Source organism: Helobdella robusta (genome assembly GCF_000326865.2).
Source record: "Helobdella robusta unplaced genomic scaffold HELROscaffold_10, whole genome shotgun sequence".
Classification (NCBI taxonomy): Eukaryota; Metazoa; Annelida; class Clitellata; order Rhynchobdellida; family Glossiphoniidae; genus Helobdella; species Helobdella robusta.
In genome coordinates this window covers 4203092-4222934 of record NW_008703571.1, presented here as the reverse complement: position 1 = coordinate 4222934, position 19843 = coordinate 4203092, and the positions used below count along the sequence as shown (strand labels likewise).

General features: G+C 31.3%; 1 protein-coding gene across 1 annotated transcript; it reads right to left on the bottom strand.

Annotated features, from left to right (window-relative positions):
• Positions 1–1820: 1820 nt before the first annotated feature.
• On the bottom strand, positions 1821–7199 carry HELRODRAFT_190060 (hypothetical protein; the record flags this gene model as incomplete). Its single annotated transcript, XM_009012094.1, has 11 exons — positions 1821–1867; positions 1937–2005; positions 2644–2735; positions 3945–4138; positions 4668–4774; positions 4906–4989; positions 5448–5537; positions 6263–6405; positions 6486–6663; positions 6813–7019; positions 7119–7199. Coding segments are annotated over 11 exons (1290 nt in total), but the record flags the coding sequence as incomplete, so codon positions are not given.
• Between the last annotated feature and the right edge of the window lie 12644 nt (positions 7200–19843).

Genomic DNA, 19843 nt, shown 5'->3' with positions numbered 1-19843 from the left:
GATACTAGCATTAGTAAAGATACTAGAAGTTGTAGTAGCACTAGTAGAGATACTAGCATTAGTAAAGATACTGGAAGTTGTAGTAGCATTAGTGGTAATAATGTTGAATAACGTGGCAGTAGTGTCATAGAAAACAGTGGCTGCAGTGTTAATTAAAGCCGTATTTTTCGTGAGAAGTTCAAATTGGCTATCAAAATTCCGAACATCATTATCATCAACACTAAAGTCATTATATTTCATTTGGCTGGTGACATTCTGCTTCCAATTTTCAACCGACCGCTCAGAAGCCCCGTAGTTCGGTAAGGTAAGTGAAGAGTGAAGTTCTACAGGAATGGATGCTGTTGGCGTTTGAAGTGGTCGTGCGGTTGTGAGGTGATATGGTGTTGGAGGTAAGGAAGCTCCACTTGTCAGTTGCAAGAGGTCGTCGGAGGGTTTGCAGATTGCTGCTTCGTAATAACAATCTCCAGTTTTCTTCCAATTAAAATCCTCACTTGATATTACTGCAATGTCATTTTTAACCTTTAATAAGTTTTCTGAATTATCAGCTTTATAACCATAACTATTGATTATTTTGCCGATAATACTTCCTCTACTGCCATCATCATCGTGTACGTTGTTGGTGGTGCGGGCAACAAGGTCATTCCAGTGTGGATGGCTTAATTTGTCATTCAACAGGTCTGACGCAGTTGCTACTGAATTCGCCCGCGTGATCGATACTGCAACGGAGCTTGTTATTCCAAATGACTGATTTCGATTGAGGTAATTATTGAAATGAAGGTTGCCACGATTGCTTGCGTCCGAGCAGTCATGAAAGTCATTAGCTTGTGGACACGTGTATAACAATTTGTTCATATTTTTTTCAAGTTTCTGAAAAAATGAAATCTTTAGTTTTGTTTGTCATCATCATTGTCATCATCATTGTCATCATCATCACCATTGTCATCATCATCATCTTTATCATCATCGTCGTCATTATCAAGCTTTACCTGTGACTCGAGATTTAAATGTTTCAGTCTCAACTTGGCCTGGTTAATATCATCATCACCATCATCATCATCATTGTCATAATCGCCTGTCCCTCCATCATTTTTTTGGGATATAACTTTTTCTTTCACTTCTTTCGCACCAGCTGAAAAATTTTTTGAAAAGTTATAAAGATAATAATAATAATAACAATAATAATGCAAGTACTTCTGAGCACACGTTGTCTAATTTTGTTGTCAGATACAGTTAATCTTGCAAGAAGCTCTTCATTCCTTGCTACCTATGTGCAACAAAACTCGGTTATCGAATTCAAGCCAATGAACATCATTAGCACAAACCAATTGTCGTATTTTGCCCTCAAAAATTAACTTCTGATCCTCATTGAGCTGCTGTTGCATGAGAAGTGAGCTGTGCAATTGTTGCAGCTGGCTCTCCAAGGCAAGTCTCTCATCTTCTCGTGTCTTCAGCTGTTTTTCCAGTTGACTTGTTTGTTCCATTGTTCCTGTTTGTTGTTGTTGTTGATGTTGTTGTTGATGATGATGTTGGCGTTGTTGATGATGTTGTTGTTGTCGCTATTATAGTCTAAATAACATTTTGTTAAATTAATCAGATTTCTGCTGTTACAGACATTGAAGATTGTGTGAAAAATAATATAATATTATTGTGTTGAATGTTTAAGATTTTTTCGAGTTTTGGTTCAAGAAATAAATGTGTTAAATTAAGCAATACAGTTATCCCTGTGCAAAAATTGAATCTTATTTGTTAAAGTACCTTGTTTGTGAAGTGAAGTTTCTTTTAAAACATCCAACAAGTGACTCTTAACATCCTCCAACTGAGATTTCAATTTGACATTTTTTAACTGAAGCTGCTGATTTTCTTTGTTCTGATGACGACGAATGGAAAAGTAAAGAAAATGAAGCTGCTCACATGAAACAACAGAATGAACACTTACATAATTTTGATATTCACTTATTTGTTTCTCTGCATTTTGAAGATTACTTTCTGCAGCTTTTAAGTCAATCTGTTATTATTATTATTGTTGTTGCTGTTGTTCAATACATAAGTTTTATTACGCAACTTATTTTTAACAACAATTGCATTATTGATAAGACGATTGATTTAGTTAGTCTCGTACAATAATTTTGACAGATTTATTGAATTCAACTTGCTCAACCAGGCAGGTTCGTCATCTCTCTACATCTTCCAATTTAATAATTTTCCTCTTTCGGCACTTTTCATTTCATGTACGATCATTCAGCTGGTTACGTTACAACTTACTTCAGTAGGAAAATTGTTCAATGCCTTGCACGGTTGAATGCAAGCTGAGAGATTCAAAGCCGTCTAACTATTATGGCCAGAGCTCTTGTTCCTCTATATTTTAAAATCTCCACTTTCATAAAATTTAGTCTGGGTTGGACATTATGGGAATTTACCATCAAGTTTTCGGTAAACATGTTCTGAGACCACAAAGCCAGACAAAAAAGGGCTTATGAAGTCAATTCACAGTTGAAGTTATTTTAAATAAATAGTGTAATAAATGCATGTTTATGATTCTTTTTCTCATCCTTACTTAATATACTGATGTATTTCACTCGAGTTTTCAAAAGTTCAGAAATAATAATTTAAAACCCAATTAATTTTTTTTAATGAAATATTAACTTTCAGTGATGAAATTTCATTATTCTTGATAGTCAACTGCCTCTTCGCTTCCTCGTAACTTTTCAATACATTGTCCATTTTCTTCTCTCTAGCTTAATTAATAAAAAGTAACAATTGCAAGTTTTAATTTTCGGTTAATTTAATTTATAATTTCAATTTTTTGAAACTGACAAATTTTTAGGTTAAAGCAAAAGCCTATAAAAAATAGCAAAACAACAGATCAGTTTGAAAAGTCTTGGCAATAAATTGCTTAAGGAATTTACCATTGTAAAAAAATGGACAAAAGTAGCCAACTAACACGAAAAAGAAGGAGGTCGAAAAGCACATGAGGATAGAAGTGAGCATGATAAAAGTTGTGGAGATATCAATATCGAACATTTTTTAGTTATTCCATGTAATGTTGATTCTAAAACGACATCATGGCAAAGTCGGAAATCCATCCGCTCTCGATATCTTCTGTATCATTGAAACGAGGGTGGCATAAACTCGTGATCACATGCTTGTTGTTGTCAAAAATCGGTTGAAAGTTATGCGAAAATATGAAAGGATATGGCTGAAAACAATTGATTGCGATAATTGTAAGTTTTTAAGGATCAGTAGGTTTATATTTAAAATCTTTGTTAAAATTAATTTTCTATTCATTATTGAACTTTGGCTTCTTTGCATTCCTTCATTCCTTTGTACGAGATCGTTGTGTTGTGTTTGTGTTCGATGGATCAACCGTGTTTTTTTAAAGATTGGTTTTGATTTCGATAATCGTTTAATATAAATAAATGCGAAAATGTGTGAGTAATCTTTCAAGTCGTCACACAGATTGTTTCAATTGTCGGATCAAAAAAATTAGATAGTATATAAGAGTTTGCACGCACGTGTTTATGCGATGATGCTAACTCTAGGAAAATATAAACGGTAAGAATCCGACGAAATTAAAAGGACATATATGGAAATAAGTTAATCGAAAAAATGCAAAACGATGTGGCTGAAAGAAAAGCAGAAAAAGAAAAGATGGACGTCAATAAGACACGCCCTCTCGAGCATTTGTCGGAAAAAAGTTTTCACAATGTGGAACACTAAACATATGGTGGAAAAACAAGATGACTGAAGATGGAAAAAAGAATTTAAAAAACTAATTGTCATACAATTTACAAAAATTGAAAGTTGTAAAAAAATTTTTTGTAGATAATTAATGTTAAAAAATTGTTATAATAAAAAATTAAATTTATAACTTTCGAAATTGAGACTTAAACGGACGAATTAAAAAAAACTGAAGCTAAAAAATATGAAAAAAAAATCAAACAAACCATTAAGATCAATTTTTATATCATTTATTTCTTTTTTCTTTATTTCAACATCTTTTTCAAAAACTTGCCATCTAAGATCAACCATTTCTGTAACCTTTTCTTCTATTTTTTTTCTACAATCATAAATATTCTCATTTTCTTGTTGAACATAGCTTTCAAATTTAATCTTTTTTTTCATCAACATGTCATTTTCCCTTTTAAAAATTATAAGTGAGATGAATATTGCTGACAATAGAACAAAATGACTTGAACTATATCCCAAATCATCTTAGTGCAAAAGCGAAATAAGGCCTTTCTGCTTTATGAAGTTGGATGAGAAACATTTTATTTTGAATAAATTTGCCTGATGAACTTGGATAATAATTTTATTTTAAATAAATTGAACAATTTTCTAAAAATTTTAGTAAAAAAAATTGGAAAGACAAACTTTAAATTGATTAATGCCAGCCATTCAGTAAAATTATTGGCCAACAATTCGGTAGAATTTATACATTGCTCTTTAAAAAAATGGTCACACACACACATACACACACCCACACACACACACAAACTACACACATCTTATTTGATCAGCTTAGATCAAAGAAGATGAAAATGCAGTGATATTTCTCAACAATTGTATATATATATATATGCAATTATTGATGAAAATCACAGCATGTTCCGCGTTAGTTAGCTTCCTGTTAATCACTATATAATCAAAGTTATTACATCTTCACTAACGTCTTTAACCATTCCTCTTTTTGAGCCAAAGCATTTTCTTTGTGTTTCAACTTTTCCAATTCTAATAATATGTTTTGGCGTTTCATCATTGTCTCTTTTTCAAAATTCTTTGAATTTTTCACAATTAAAATGCAATAATCAATTTTTAATAACATTATTTTCAAATTTAAAACTAAATAATCTTCATCATAACTATTATAATTATTTTCACCATAATCATATTGCTATAGAAACTCACCGCATGAAGATGTTTTACTTTTTCATCAACGTCACATTCCTTCTTTTTCAATGTTTCCAACTTTTTTTGATATATTAGTTCAATCTGATATAACAATAAATTTTATCATCATGAAATTTTTCACGAAAGGTATATAAATCACTGCTAGCTTAAGAAGCTGGTGATAGCTAAAAAATTAATTATAAATTTTAGAACTCGCAGTTAAATTTGTTTTCCAGTTTGATTACGTCGAACCAGGGCACTAGTAGTTTATACTGTATGCTATGCAGTGATAATTGCCATCGATTGATGAGTAATTAAAAAATCATGTCGCCGTATTTTGCCGTGGACTCATTAAATTTCCACCCCACAGGCAACGATAGTTGCCGCGTACGAAGTAAAAAAGATTTGCTACCGACATTATCGCGAACGTAGCAAATTTTCATAATATAGGCAGCGGTATTTGGAGCTGACGTAGCTTCGGCATCACCGATAGCCATGCTTCGACGTTATAAACCTTGCCCACCACATTAATCGTTAAATTATTTGAAGTACAATTTCACCTCTCTTTTGAATTTCTCTAATTCAACGCCACATTTAATCTTTTCCTCCAATTTAATGTTTTCTACTTCCGTATTCTTGAACCTCATAACCTGCAAGAATAAAAAATATCTTCACAAAAGTATCAAATAAATTATGAACCGTAGAGTCAATTAATTGGACAATTTGTTAAAGTAGTTAACTGCTCATACAGACAAAATCTCCAAGAACAGAACAAAATCTTATTTTGCAATCTGTACTTAGTTCCTTAAATCAGACCAAGTAGTCACTTTATTGGACTGCAATCTTGACGGTCACGAAAATTTCACTTGCCAGTAAGAAGATGCAAGTATTTTTTATCTAGTCTGACTTACATTCATTGAATACATCCCATCTTATCTATTTATGAATGGTAACATTTTGTTATGACAGATGTACATTGTCAAAGTGTGGGTGAAATGTTTGAATTCTGTCATAAAAATGTGAACCGTAATTTAAATTTATTTATGGAAAAATGATCCATTTGAACAAAGCGGTTAAAATATTTTAAAAGTTGATTTGGCATATATTTGAACGTACTTTATTTATTGCAAATATTCAGTTGCACTAAGTTTTAAAAAAAACAAAAATCACTAAAATATCTTGGAACATTTACTCAACCTAAAATTGTTTCCTAAGCGATAACATTTGCGTTCTAAATTTTTGCTTCAAAATAACATGCTTTAATTTTAAAATAACAACATCGGTTTGTGAGATCAGCGGCTGAATTGAACTACTTTGGCCAAAGCCCAATATAATCCAATTAACCAACTTCTACTGCAGTTTGAACAACATTTACTTGTAAATCAACTTCAGCTTGCTGCCTCTCTTTGTAACTGTATTGACGAGACTTTTCAGAGTTCAGCAAACAATCAACATTTTCATCCGTTTCATTTAAAGTAGTGTTAAAATTAAGAGTATCCACATTGTCCTTTCTTACTCCTGGTTTCATGTTAAATACAATTGAGTAAATAATATACAAAAGAAATTCCTTAAGAATAAATGCAATTTAATTAACTCACTTGAAAATATGTTTTTTGAATCTGCATCATCATTTCTTTTTTGAACAGATGATAAAATTGACAACTCTGATTTTCCGAACAGTCTTTCGAGAACACTTCCAGATGAATGAATTATAAATGAATTTCCAGAACTTGTTTTTACCATCAAATGGTCCAACAAATCCTTTTCTGATATTATCTTTTTAGGATTTAAAATAATTATTTAATTTTATTTAATTTTATAAATCATTTATATTTTTTATCCAGCCAGTAAATTAAGCAATTCATGTTTTTTCAAGTTGGAATGTAATTACTTATCAGGTAATCAAAGAAAATATGTGAGCATACATTTTCACTGTTAAGACCGCATTCAGGCAAGAATATACTCAGAGTATATTCATAACCATATCTTTTTAGATAGCTAATAATAGCACTGTTCACAAACTTTTCTGTAACTACTTGACTGTTTGGCGATGAATATTTACTTTTATTTTCAAATAATTTGAAACTAGAATGCTGAATCAATTCATTTATCAGTCGATTTCTCATTTGACTCTGCAAAACATTTAGATTTTTAGTTTTGTTATTATGTTAAAACAAAAAAGTATTACATAACAACGTCATTTATTGCAATTAAAAAAGTCTAACACATACTTTCAAGTCATTTACAAAACCCTGATGTTTCAAATTTTCACAAAGCTTTAGTTGGAATTCATCTGCACTTAAGCCTGTCATGTGGACTGTTGTGCCGTGCAATACGAAGCACTGACAATGGCACTGCTCACAAATTTTTCCAGTATTACAGCATTCTGCTTCAAATATACTTAAGTTAGAAGTTTAAATTTAAGTTTAAATTGTTGTAAGTTAAAGTATAAATTTTAATTTAAAGTTTAAATTGTATAGCACAATGAAAGTAAAAAAAGTGAAAGAATCATTGCAAACATTGAAACATCTTTTCGGTATTATGGAAGTTCAACTTAATGATTGATATGTACCATGCTTTAATTTTTTTTAACATTTAGAAAATAGATGATATCATCACTCATTATTGCTGATAGCACAATAAAAACTGACGTATATTATAAAGAGGTTTAAGGTCAATCTCTCTTGTGCACTTGCATCATAGGTATCAACGACAAACACACACAGCGTATATGAATAAGCATGAAAACCAGGAATCAAACACATTGCATATGATGGGCGGGGATCTCCTTGTATTCGAACCCAGTCACTACAACAGCAGGATCAGGCGTCTTTAACCACTAAGCCATCATGCCGCAAAAAGTTTTTCTACAATGTGAACTTCAGTAAATGAAATTGAATATTTATATCTAAAACATTTTAAAATGATTTTTAAAAAACAACAGAAAATAACTGAATAATGTTTTGTTGTAAAGGACATATATTATAATAAGTTTAGAGAACGAATACAAGCAGATGTGCAACACGGCAAAAAGATGTTTGCAAAATTATACTACTAATAAAATAAATACATGCACACATATACATACATATATATAATTAATATATATATATCAAAAATAATTGTTCGAAAAATTGTAAAACTTAGTTACAAACTCAACAATGCAGAAAATGCGGTATTTTTTAATAACTGTATATATGACAGTCTGAACCCAAAATACATATATACATATTTAAGTAAATATGCATACGCACATGTACTTTTAGAATTAAATAAATCATAAAAAACTATAAATTTGCCATGGACAACCTCCTTCAACAACAGCACTCTATTAATTATATTCTAAATAGAATGATAAGTATAATAAGGTTTTAACAAATTTTTTTTTAACAATAAATTGGTCTATATTGAAGCCAAGAACCATTTACTTTGAGTAAGAGATTGGTCGTAAAAAAGATTTGAGCTGATTATTTAAAACTTATGAAAATAAAAAAACTTTTTATATACAATAAATTAATCAATCAATCAACCAATTAGTTTGTAAAACACCTTTTCCGCAACGTTCAACAGCACTCCTCAGTGAATTTTCTGCACAGATGGGTCCTGAGATTTGCTCTGAACTTCGTAAGTGATGGAGAAGTAGTTAGAGAAGGAGGTAGAGAGTTCCAGAGAAGAGGGCCAGAAAAAACAAACCCGATTTAGCATAAGTGTTTAACATGAGTTGAGGTAAGAAGTGAGAATGAGTACACCTGCTTAATTTGATTTTAGATGTTGAATATGTGAAAAGCCCATTTCATATTCAGACAATTGAACCGTCAAATAAAATCAATCAAACAATCACAAAACATTACAAAAATTGTTATATAAAAAATACTTAAATTAGAAAATATAGAAAGGTTATTTCAGGTGTGAAGATAGGTTCCAAACAGAAGATTGCCAGTTTGAAAGCACAGAATGATGTTTTAAGGCGTTTGGCATCCAGGGGAAAGTCATCAGTTAACTCATGGAAAACAAAATTCTATCAGGAAAGAAAAAAGGGCAGGCTAATTTTTTTAATAGTTATTTACATAAAAAATTAAAAAATATTAAATTGAGCAGAGCTCAAATAATAAAACATAAAAACACATTAGTGGAAAATTATAAATCTGAAATAAAAAACAAATTGATTAAATTGAATCATAGAAAAAGGAGCTAAACAATGCTCAAACAAATAGCAATGACTTGATTAAAGAAGTTCAGCATTTGAAAACTTTGATTTTGGAACAAGATGAAGAAAGTTCGAAACAAGTCGAACCTATAGTTGGAAATGTTTACAATACATTGTTAAGAAATGTAGTGCATAGCACACTTTTGCAAAATATTCCAGTTAAAAGCATTGGGCATCATTTGCAATATTTTAGCACAACCGTTCATGGATTGCCATTGACCAATGTTTAGCATCCTTACAATATAGCAAGAATGGCTTATGAGCTTGGTGTTCTCGCTGAGTTACAGATTGGTGAATTACTGTATAGTAGTACCTCTGCTACTTTGTCACCTCCTGCTGCTGGGAAACATTTAGTGGAGATTCACTTCTGCCTCTCTCCAATGCAAGTTTGTTATACAGTTTCAGTAGCAAAGTTACCAAATGCAACAGCATTTGGTAACTTGCAAATGCATTAAAAGTGTTGTTGACAAATACTCTGCTTTTAATGCAATGCAGGGTCCGCATGGAAAGAGTCATTTTCTTAGCATATTCCAATGCTATCTGACTGATCGCGCAACATTAAATAATCGTGTCTATCAACTGTTAAAAGATGAAATAGAAATTGATTTGTTACAATTGTATTGTAATGTTCATCCTTTAGAAACGGTTGCAACTGAAAGTAAGAAATGTTTGATGGAATATGACAAGAAACTGTGTTTGACAAAAATTTTTGGCTAAGCTGTATCATTCTCGCATGGTCTCTTTAAACTTCAGTAATTTTTTTAATGGTTTTATTTACCGTTTAATTTCTTTAAAATTAAAAAAATTATTACAGATTCAGTCAAAAGGGGGATCCTTGTGTGTTTGAAGCATTTTTAAGAGCAACAAATGTTGCAACAAGTACGTTTTTGAAGTATGTAGGCAACATGTTTCATGTCATATTTCATTTGGGTGGTGAACATCTGCTTCGTTCATCCCTGAAAGGTCAACCTGTTTACTTGTAATTTTGAATGTGCATGAATAAACTTTAGACAATAGCATATTGAATACTTTTTATATTTAGTAACAAAAAAAGTGATTTGACCAAATCATTATGGGAAAACATAAATAAAACTGAAGTAATGATGCAGCTTCAAACTCTAGGCTTATTCAGAAAATTTATGACTGGACCATGGATGTCAGCAATATATGGAAATGTCCAGAAAAGTTCAAACCTTGAATTTGTAAAACTAAATGATGTACATGATATATGTTTTATTTCTCTCAAAACCACAATCTATTATTATTACATAAAGGTTCCTGCATTCAAATTAGCAGTTGAAAACTTGAAAAAAATGCAACAAGATCCTCAAAATATTTAATCAGTTAAATGTTATGTATTTGGAGGAAGCATGAAAGAGAATGAAATTTTTCAGTCACTGATCACTTCTAGATAGGATAACAAGCTTCTAATTTCCATTTTCTTTTCCTTTGTTCAGGTAGCCTTGTGGTCAGCACACACTGCACAATATAAAATATATGCCAGTAACTAATTTTTTAATGTCACAGGTGGCATTACATGTTGTTGAAAGACAGATGAGCAGTTATCTTACCAAAGCTCTTTCAAATTCTAGTTCTCAAATGAAACTGGACTCTTTTTCAGCACCTACTCACATTATGAATGCTGAAAGAATGCTTGGTATGACAGGTTATTTTATTTGTAAAACACCTATTATCATCACAGGTTTTCTAAACTCTAAAGTTAGAGCTAAAGCAAATCACACTTTGGAATGGCTGGATTGCAAAGCACAGGATATACAGAAAGCCATGAAACAGTTTGCTATAAGAAAAAGTGCAATGAGAAGAAATATTTGTAGAAACCCCATAGAGAAGATGACGATGGAGGAAGTAGAGAAAGCAGTTAGAGAAATGAAACTAGGTAAGGCGACAGGGGTTTTGAAAGTGGCGGCGGAACATATAAAGGCGAGTGGAGTGATAGGAATTGAATTGATATTGAAGTTATGATGAGAATTGCTAACAGCATGTTTGATGATGAAAGTAAACCTGAGGATTGGCGACACAGTGTGTAGGTGCTGTTGTATAAGGGCAAAGGAGATGTGAGATTGTGGGTCATATAGAGGTGTGAAATTGCAAGAGCATGGAATGAAGGTAGTGGAGAGGGTGCTTGAGAGGAGGTTGAGAAATATGGTGACAGTTAATAAAATGCAGTGTGGATTTATGCCTGGTAGGGGAACGGTGGATGAGTTGTTCATAGTGAGAATGTTGCAGGAGGATTATAGAAAGAAGAAACGAAGATTGTACATGTGTTTTGTGGATCTAGAAAAAGCTTTTTCATGCATTTTTTTGTGCAAGATGATTAATTAATAGATGGAATAGTAAAACTAAAAGTAAAAGAGAGTTTAGAATAAAACAATACAATAGATATATTAAAATTAAAACAATTCAACGTATAAACTAAAAAAAACGAATCTCCTACTTCCAGATTATTTTTCGATATTACGGTATTATATCATTCCTAATTATTTATTAGCTCAGTTCCGTACACTGACAATTCAACGAAGGTAATGTTCGCGACGGTTTTAACTCAGCGACGATTAAACGAAGGTAATGTTTGCGACGGTTTTGGTGTATCTAACAGGCGGAACCAATATTGTCAAATTGGCTGAACAGTTTGAACTAATATATTTTCGTTTAATAATATTACACGGAATAGTTGAAAATTTAATTTTATTATATAAGCATCTGCGTCTTGTTAATTTTTGGAAACGATACGATTTTGGCTACGATGAAGCGTATCTAACAGGCGGACTCAATCATGTCAAATCGGCTGAACAGTTTGATCTAATAAATTTGTTTAATGAAAATACACGGAATTATTAAAAATTAATTTTGTTACATAAGAATCTGCGTCTCGTTATTTTGAAAACGATACATAACAATGCGGTAACAATACGATAACAATACGATAACGATGTATTGAAGACTATATATTGATATAATAAAATTATGTGCACAAGTATGTGCACAAGTTATATGATGATTTTTGAGTTTTTGAAAGATAGTATTTGAACCAAAACATCGCGCAATAACAATGACGCTTGGCACATTTACAGTCTGCCCTTATGTGTGCATCTCAAAAATATTTAAATATTCTAATAAAGAATTTTATACCATATAAAACAAAACTTTCTCCCGTTTCGTAAATAATCTAATAGACAATTTCCTCCTCTAAAATATCATATAAAACAAAACTTTCTCCCGTTTCGTGCACATCCCCAAATATTGGTTTAAACGCGTCATCCATACATTTGCGTCATCGGTAGCTTTGGTACACCTCTTCTTCAACTGTACTACTTAAAAGATGCATGGTGCAGTTGGTTTACATTATGCAACTAACCTCTTTTCCTTTTTTGTTCAGTTATAGTACCCTTATGAATTAGAAATAGATGACGAAAAATTACCATCATGCAAAAAGGGAATATTAGATTTGAGGCAATGTTTATTACAAATAAATTGATGTAGCACATGCAAATTATAATACATTATGAATGATATATCAATACCTCCTGCCGGCGAATTGTTTTTAACAATTGCAACATTTTCATCATGTGATGTCTGAGTGGCTTGCCGTTGTGCTCCATTGATGACATCAGTGTTATTTACTTGCTGCAACAAACATTGTATGTCAGCTATATTATCTTGCATTATCTTAAGGATACGATTGTTTTGTTATCAATCAACCACTTGTTGCATGTTATTATGCTCTGTAGGTTTTGTGAAGATTCAACGTTGCCTTTGGGACCATTTTCAGTTAACCCTAAAAAGCATTTATTCCTCCACAATAAGTCATGCAATCTGTGAATTTCTATTTTTTAATGTTATCAGTGATTTTTGACATTTTCGACAGTGCATTTACCGCTTTCGATTGTTGAAGATATTTCTCTGCTTTAGGCTCCTGCAAGCGTGGCCAAACCAACCCTGTTCATCCAAACTAGACTGTAATTTAATAAAAATGTTGATTCGATTAATGAATAATATGCATTGCACAGTAATTGAACTATAGTTTTTTAACGCGTGAACATTTCAATTTACAAAAAAAAACAAAATATGTTTTTATTTTAGCTCAAAATTAACAAATACTAATGCAATTGCAGCAAAAAGTGAAATTTAAATATTTTAAATTGAAAAAAGTTTGTGATGACTATAATTGTGAATAGTACAGATTGACAAGCGTATAAATTTTAACAATATATACGTGGTAAAATATAGTATTTTTGCGACAAATTAATACAGCATATTTATAAAATATAAGTTTTAGCTTTAATTGAAATGTATGAAAACACAAAAAAATATAATAATACGTTATAATAATAAAAGAAAAACGTTTAGTATTAAAAAGTCCAAACCCTAGCAATTGAATAAATATATATATGTACCAAGTATTACTAGCCCACGTATTATGATAGCTATATATATGTGTGTGTGGTGTGTGCTAAAAATCAAAATGTTATGAGCATGAATTGGTAATTGCACGCTACAGGTATCAATAACGCTAACAGATATAGTTATCATAACATTTATTTTTGCGGCTTCGTACAATTTATAGTTATAAAAATCCTTTAGTAACTTTTCTCTGCCTATACCTTTCGCTATTTCTTGTTTAAAATTAACAGTAAAAATTTGTCGATTACGTTGAGCTGTTAACAATAGACTAATGCCTCCATTCGACTAATTCTAATATGACGCAGCATCATAAAAATAAAACTATTGACGAGCAACGTCCTGTTTCACTGACGGTATCTACTACCGAAACATAAACATCTGGATGTACGCAAATCCGGTCCGTTTTGTGATGTAATTTTTATGTCATCTTTGGCCAATAAACAATAAAGGAAGTTGAGTCATTAACTACCACTACGTGTGAAATTAAAACAATTTCTATTAGTATAAATGTAATTCTTTTCAGAAAAGCCAACAAAAAAACTGGGATCTGGTACACAAATTTGTAGCAAATAACTCGTTTAAAAAAAAAGAGAAAAATTCCGCGAATTAAAACAAGAAAATTAAAATATTAACATTTCTTTAAAAAGTTTTATTAGAATTTAAACATGCAGCATAATTTTAAAAGTATTTTTTTAAATTTTATTCCGTTTCAAAAACGAAATCTGAAAAAAATCTAAAATTTAAAAAAGTCTAAAAAGTACAATCACGGTATTCTATTCTGATATTGCCATTTTGTGTTAATCAAATTATAAACTATACTACAAGCAAGAGCAGGAATGACGTTGTAACACATCAGATACAGAAAACTTCAAAACTATGGTGCACTTAGGTTGTTTGCGAGATAATAACAAAGACGAAAAACTTCCACAATTAAGTCCAACACTTCTTTGCAGTTCCTGTTTAATTCACCGAGTTCATTAAAATTAATTTATAAATCAAAGTACAACATAATTTTAAAATATTTGATAATATATTGTACAATTTTTAAATTGTATTATAATGTCAACAAAATAATATATAGAATCTTATACTATGCACCTGCGTCTCGAACCGTTATTTTCGTTATCAATCGACAGAGATTTAATAATAATAACGGTAAAAGAAATCTCGTATTGTTATAAAACGATACGAAAAATCTCGTATCCTTTAATAACAATACCAGAGATCTCCTATCGTTATTTAAACAAGACATTTTTAGGAAAGTTTATCATATCGAAATAAAAGACAATTTTCGTCTCGTACCATTATTTCAATGTGTGGAAATGGTACAAGTGCACATTGTAAAAAAATAAAGAGTTATAAAATATTGAAACTTATTTAATTTTTTTCAATTGAATGACTTTGGTTTAATAAGGACTCTAAAAATATCGTAGCGGTATTAAAACGAGACATTCTCTAAAAAGTCTCGTACCAAAAAAAAAATACGAACAAAACAAACTTTTTTTTAATTTTTTAATTGAATGGCTGTTTTCTGGGCGAAATGACTGGGCGGCGTGATGGTCTAATGGTTAAGGTCGCCTGGTGCTGTTTCGCCGTAACCGGGTTCGAATGGTTCGAATGGGACAAAAAGATCCCCGCGTATCACATGCTTCGTGTGTAATGCGTCATTTAGTACGATGTTCATTTACGATGTTTTGCGCTCTGTTGAATCCTCTGAACTTTGGAAGAGTGTAATTGACCTTTAACCTTTTTCTGTTTTAATACAGTATATTTTGTAAAGCGGAGTTGGCGGGAAAACAACTAAGGGCAGACTGTTAATGTGACAAGCGCCATTGTTATTGCGCGATGTTTTGGTTCAAATACAATCTTTCAAAAACTCAAAAATCATCATATAACTTGTGCACATACTTGTGCAAATGGTTTTATTATATCAATATATATTATATAGTCTTCAATACCTCGTTATCGTATTGTTATCGTATCGTTATGTATCGTTTTCAAAATAATAGCGAGACGCAGATTCTTATGTAACAAAATTAATTTTTAATAATTCCGTGTATTTTCATTAAACGAAAATTTATTAGATCAAACTGTTCAGCCGATTTGACATGATTGAGTCCGCCTGTTAGATACGCTTCATCGTAGCCGAAATTGTATCGTTTCAAAAAAATAACGAGACGCAGATGCTTATATAATAAAATTAAATTTTTAATTATTCCGTGTAATATTAAACGAAAATATATTAGTTCAAACTGTTCAGCCAATTCGACAATATTGGTTCCGCCTGTTAGATACATCTAAACCGTCGCAAACATTACCTTCGTGACAATTAGGTATTCGTTCGTATCCAAGCTTGAGTGTCAACAAACAACATCGAAGGAGCTATTTGTGTAGCGCTTGATACAAAATTGAGCTTTCAAAAAATATTTAACTTTCTTTGCTAATCTACGAATATGTTTTCCTAGTAGATGTGAAATATATATATATTAATTAATTAATTATGCATGCATGCATTAGTTAAAAGTTGTACTCTTTATTGCATCCCTTTCATGTTGATTTATAATACTTTCTTACTTTCACACGAATAAACTTGTTCAAAAAATATACTCACCGAACTATATGTAGTAAAGGTGAGCGGGAATTGAAATTTGCTTTCAATTTGTGTTTGTGTTTTCCATTCCCTATTTCCTGCCAAATTCCCATTTATGACAACGTTCCCGAAAATTCCAAAAAATAAAATTCCTTGTTAGGTCATTAATTTATCCATGTTTCAACCATCCATCAATCAAACCACTGTTACAAGATCAGTTTGCATTTCGCCCTACACCCGCTATCATCTCTCGTACTTCTATAATAACATCTTTCCTTAAAAATAATAATTATGTTCATCTTATTGCTCTCGACTTTTCTTTTAAAGCTTTTGACAATCTCAATCACTTCTCACTTTCAACTAAGTTAGCCTCTTTTCCTCTACCTGACAACATTTACAATATTATAATAAATTTTCTTTATAATAGGATTCATTTTTCTTTCTTTAGCTCTACTCTTTCATCTACTCTACCTATAAATTCTAGCGTAGTTCAAGGTTCTGTCCTTGGACCATCTACCTTTATCATCAATGCTTCTACTCTCAAAACTTTTCATTGCTCTAATCACATCATCAAATACGCTGACGACACCTACCTTATCATCCCATCATCTAACTCAAACACCATCCAATCAGAACTCGATTCATTAACCACATGGTCAAAACGATGCAATCTGTCACTTAACCTCAATAAATCACCCGAACTCATCATTCACAATAGCCGTAAGAAAATAACATTACTTCTAGAACACCCATTAATGATATCTAGTCTTATCTAGTCTATTAATAAATACTTTATTTATTTGCTTTTTTTATACCATTATTTTATTTTATTTTTAATACTTTTCATGTTTAAACATTTTTTCTCCGTTATTTATTTATTTATTCATTCATTTATTTTTTTCGTTACCATTTTATTCTACTGCCTTGGAGTAAGAATGTTTAAGCATGAGAAGATGGAACATGAAATAATGATTTAAAAAACGAATAAATAAAATAATTAATTATGTGACTATTTAAGGACTCAGTAAGTGACCTATGTGATGGATAAGAGAAAAAAATGATAAGAAGTTGGATTGTTAAACATGGTAAGAAGGAAAATAAAATAAAACAATGATTTGTAAGCTGCTTTTATATTGTCTAAATTGCATGTGAAGAATAGATTATAAATTTATCAAACTTTTGAATACAATGAGAAGTTAAAAAATTAAATTTCAGTGATGAATGGAAAAAGGAGGTTATACAACATTTTATTACATTAAAACTGTGGAAAAGTCAAATTTTAACGTTTAAAAAATGAAATCAATTTCATATGGCAATCAAGAGAAAAAAATTTGTCCATCGTTTGTTAATTTCTTTTTCGGCATTCCATTCGCATTTTTATCCCGGATAAAATACCTTCTAAGTCGCATTTCTGAATTATTCTTATGCCTGGTAATTTTTTTGGTTAATTTTAATAGTAACTTCTTTTGCAATCAATCAGTCAGTCAGTCAGTCAGTCAGTCAGTCAGTCAGTCAGTCAGTCAGTCAGTCAGTCAGTCAGTCAGTCAGTCAGTCAGTCAGTCAGTCAGTCAGTCAGTCAGTCAGTCAGTCAGTCAGTCAGTCAGTCAGTCAGTCAGTCAGTCAGTCAGTCAGTCAGTCAGTCAGTCAGTCAGTCAGTCAGCCAGCCAGCCAACCAATGCAATCAATCAGTCAGTCAGTCAGTCAGTCAGTCAGTCAGTCAGTCAGTCAGTCAGTCAGTCAGTCAGTCAGTCAGTCAGTCAGTCAGTCAGTCAGTCAGTCAGTCAGTCAGTCAGTCAGTCAGTCAGCCAGCCAGCCAGCCAACCAATCAATCAATCAGAGAAGAAATAAGAGAACCAGAAAGGCAAAGACAGATATAACATAAGAATGTTTAACAGAAATTAAGAAAAAAGGAGAACAAGAAAACGATAGTGGACCGGGGCGTTTATATTTAAGTAATTTACCTGTAAAGTACATAGAAACTAATTTATATTGAAACGTTACATCAACTGCAATTTTTAAAAATTATTTCATATTTTACTGGTAGTCAGTGGAAGCGAACAGAGCAGAGATCAAAGTTTTAGTTAATGGGTATTGCGTAAAATCGGAAAAGCTATAGTAGAGCAATACTCAATTCTTAAATACTAATAAAGTAACAAATAAAAAAAAGTAGGATCATTCAAAAAGGCACAAGGTTTTTTTCTAAGCGGAAAAATGTAAATTTTTAACAACATTATAAATTTATAAGGATAAAAATAAAATTAAGGCTGTAACTGTCGTGAAACAATTTAAAAGTTTAAAAATCAAGTGAAATATCTATAGGAGGAATAGGAGAAGGATAAAAATAAAATTAAGGCTGTAACTGTCGTGAAACAATTTAAAAGTTTAAAAATCAAGTGAAATATCTATAGGAGGAATAGTAGAGTTTTAGACGTGTTAAAACATATTAGTTCAATTTTAGGATTTAGTTTAAAAAAGATGAAATTACTCAAATAAATAATAAAAAAACAAAAAAGATATTGTGAAAAGCTATATTTAGATTAGATCACGGACTCCAAAATAATGAAACTAATTTATTAGTTCATTATATAAGAGTGTATGGATTAGATGAAAGATTAGTTACAGCAAAAAAATTAAGAGCAACAAGAAGAGTTACCAGCATCATTGATCTAGTATTCATTTATCTATCCTGTCAAACGTTTGTAAAAGAATATGACAAAAATACAAGTCAAACTCAGGGGCATCCACGGAATAAGGGAAGAAAGCAATTGCCTCCATTTTTAGCTAGTGGGAGAATTTTTCCGTTAAAATATCATTTCAAGAAAACAAACCAAGTATCTTAAACGATTTAAAATTATATGCTTATTCTGAGTTGGTTGAATCATCATCAAGTGAGATGGTTTATAATATTATTGGTCTCGTATCCAAAACAGTGCAGTGTATATCTATTGACATGGCTTTAGCAACAGAATTGATAAAAACTGCACTCATCATTTTGACATCATCAGAAGAAATGCTAATTCAACATGGAAAACAATATGCGAATGCGATGTGTCGGAATCATTCGCAACAGCACACCGTATCAGTCTTGATACATCATTTAAGAGGCGCCGTGCTAAAAAAATGTTTGATGAACTATGCAGTCACGAATGTTTAGTTGGGTTTAATAAAATATAATATGAAAGTTTATTAATTTTTTTGGATGGAGTGAACCAGCAAATCAAAAGTCGATTTGAAAAACAAATTTTTTTGAAAGAACTTTCGTTATTTACTTTTAAAACACTTTTGCGCAGCCAATGCGTAAAGACTAGCATAACAGAAACTGTTCGTAACCAGTATGGCATCAACTCAAAAGAGTAAATAAACACCACACTGAACTAAAAGATTTTAAAAAAGACATACAAATTGCAAAGCCGTGATGGTAAGACGATAAATTTGTCGGCAAGTTCAAGTTGTGATTCTGGTAAAGAAATACTTTTTGATGAATCAGACAAAGAAGTCGACAATATGGCATATAAATAGGCTCAAATAAATGCTGTTAACAGTTGGAACTGCAGTAATATAAATTTATTTAAAGTTTTTCATCAGTTATCTGGCCACCGCAATTTGCTTAAGCTTTACAAAATCATTGCTTCTCATGCTCTATCAAGTACCTCTGAAGAAAGTTAACTAAAATTATCCACCAATTTTAATAAATATTATTAGCTGAAACATTGCTGGATTAGAGCTGTAAATTTAAA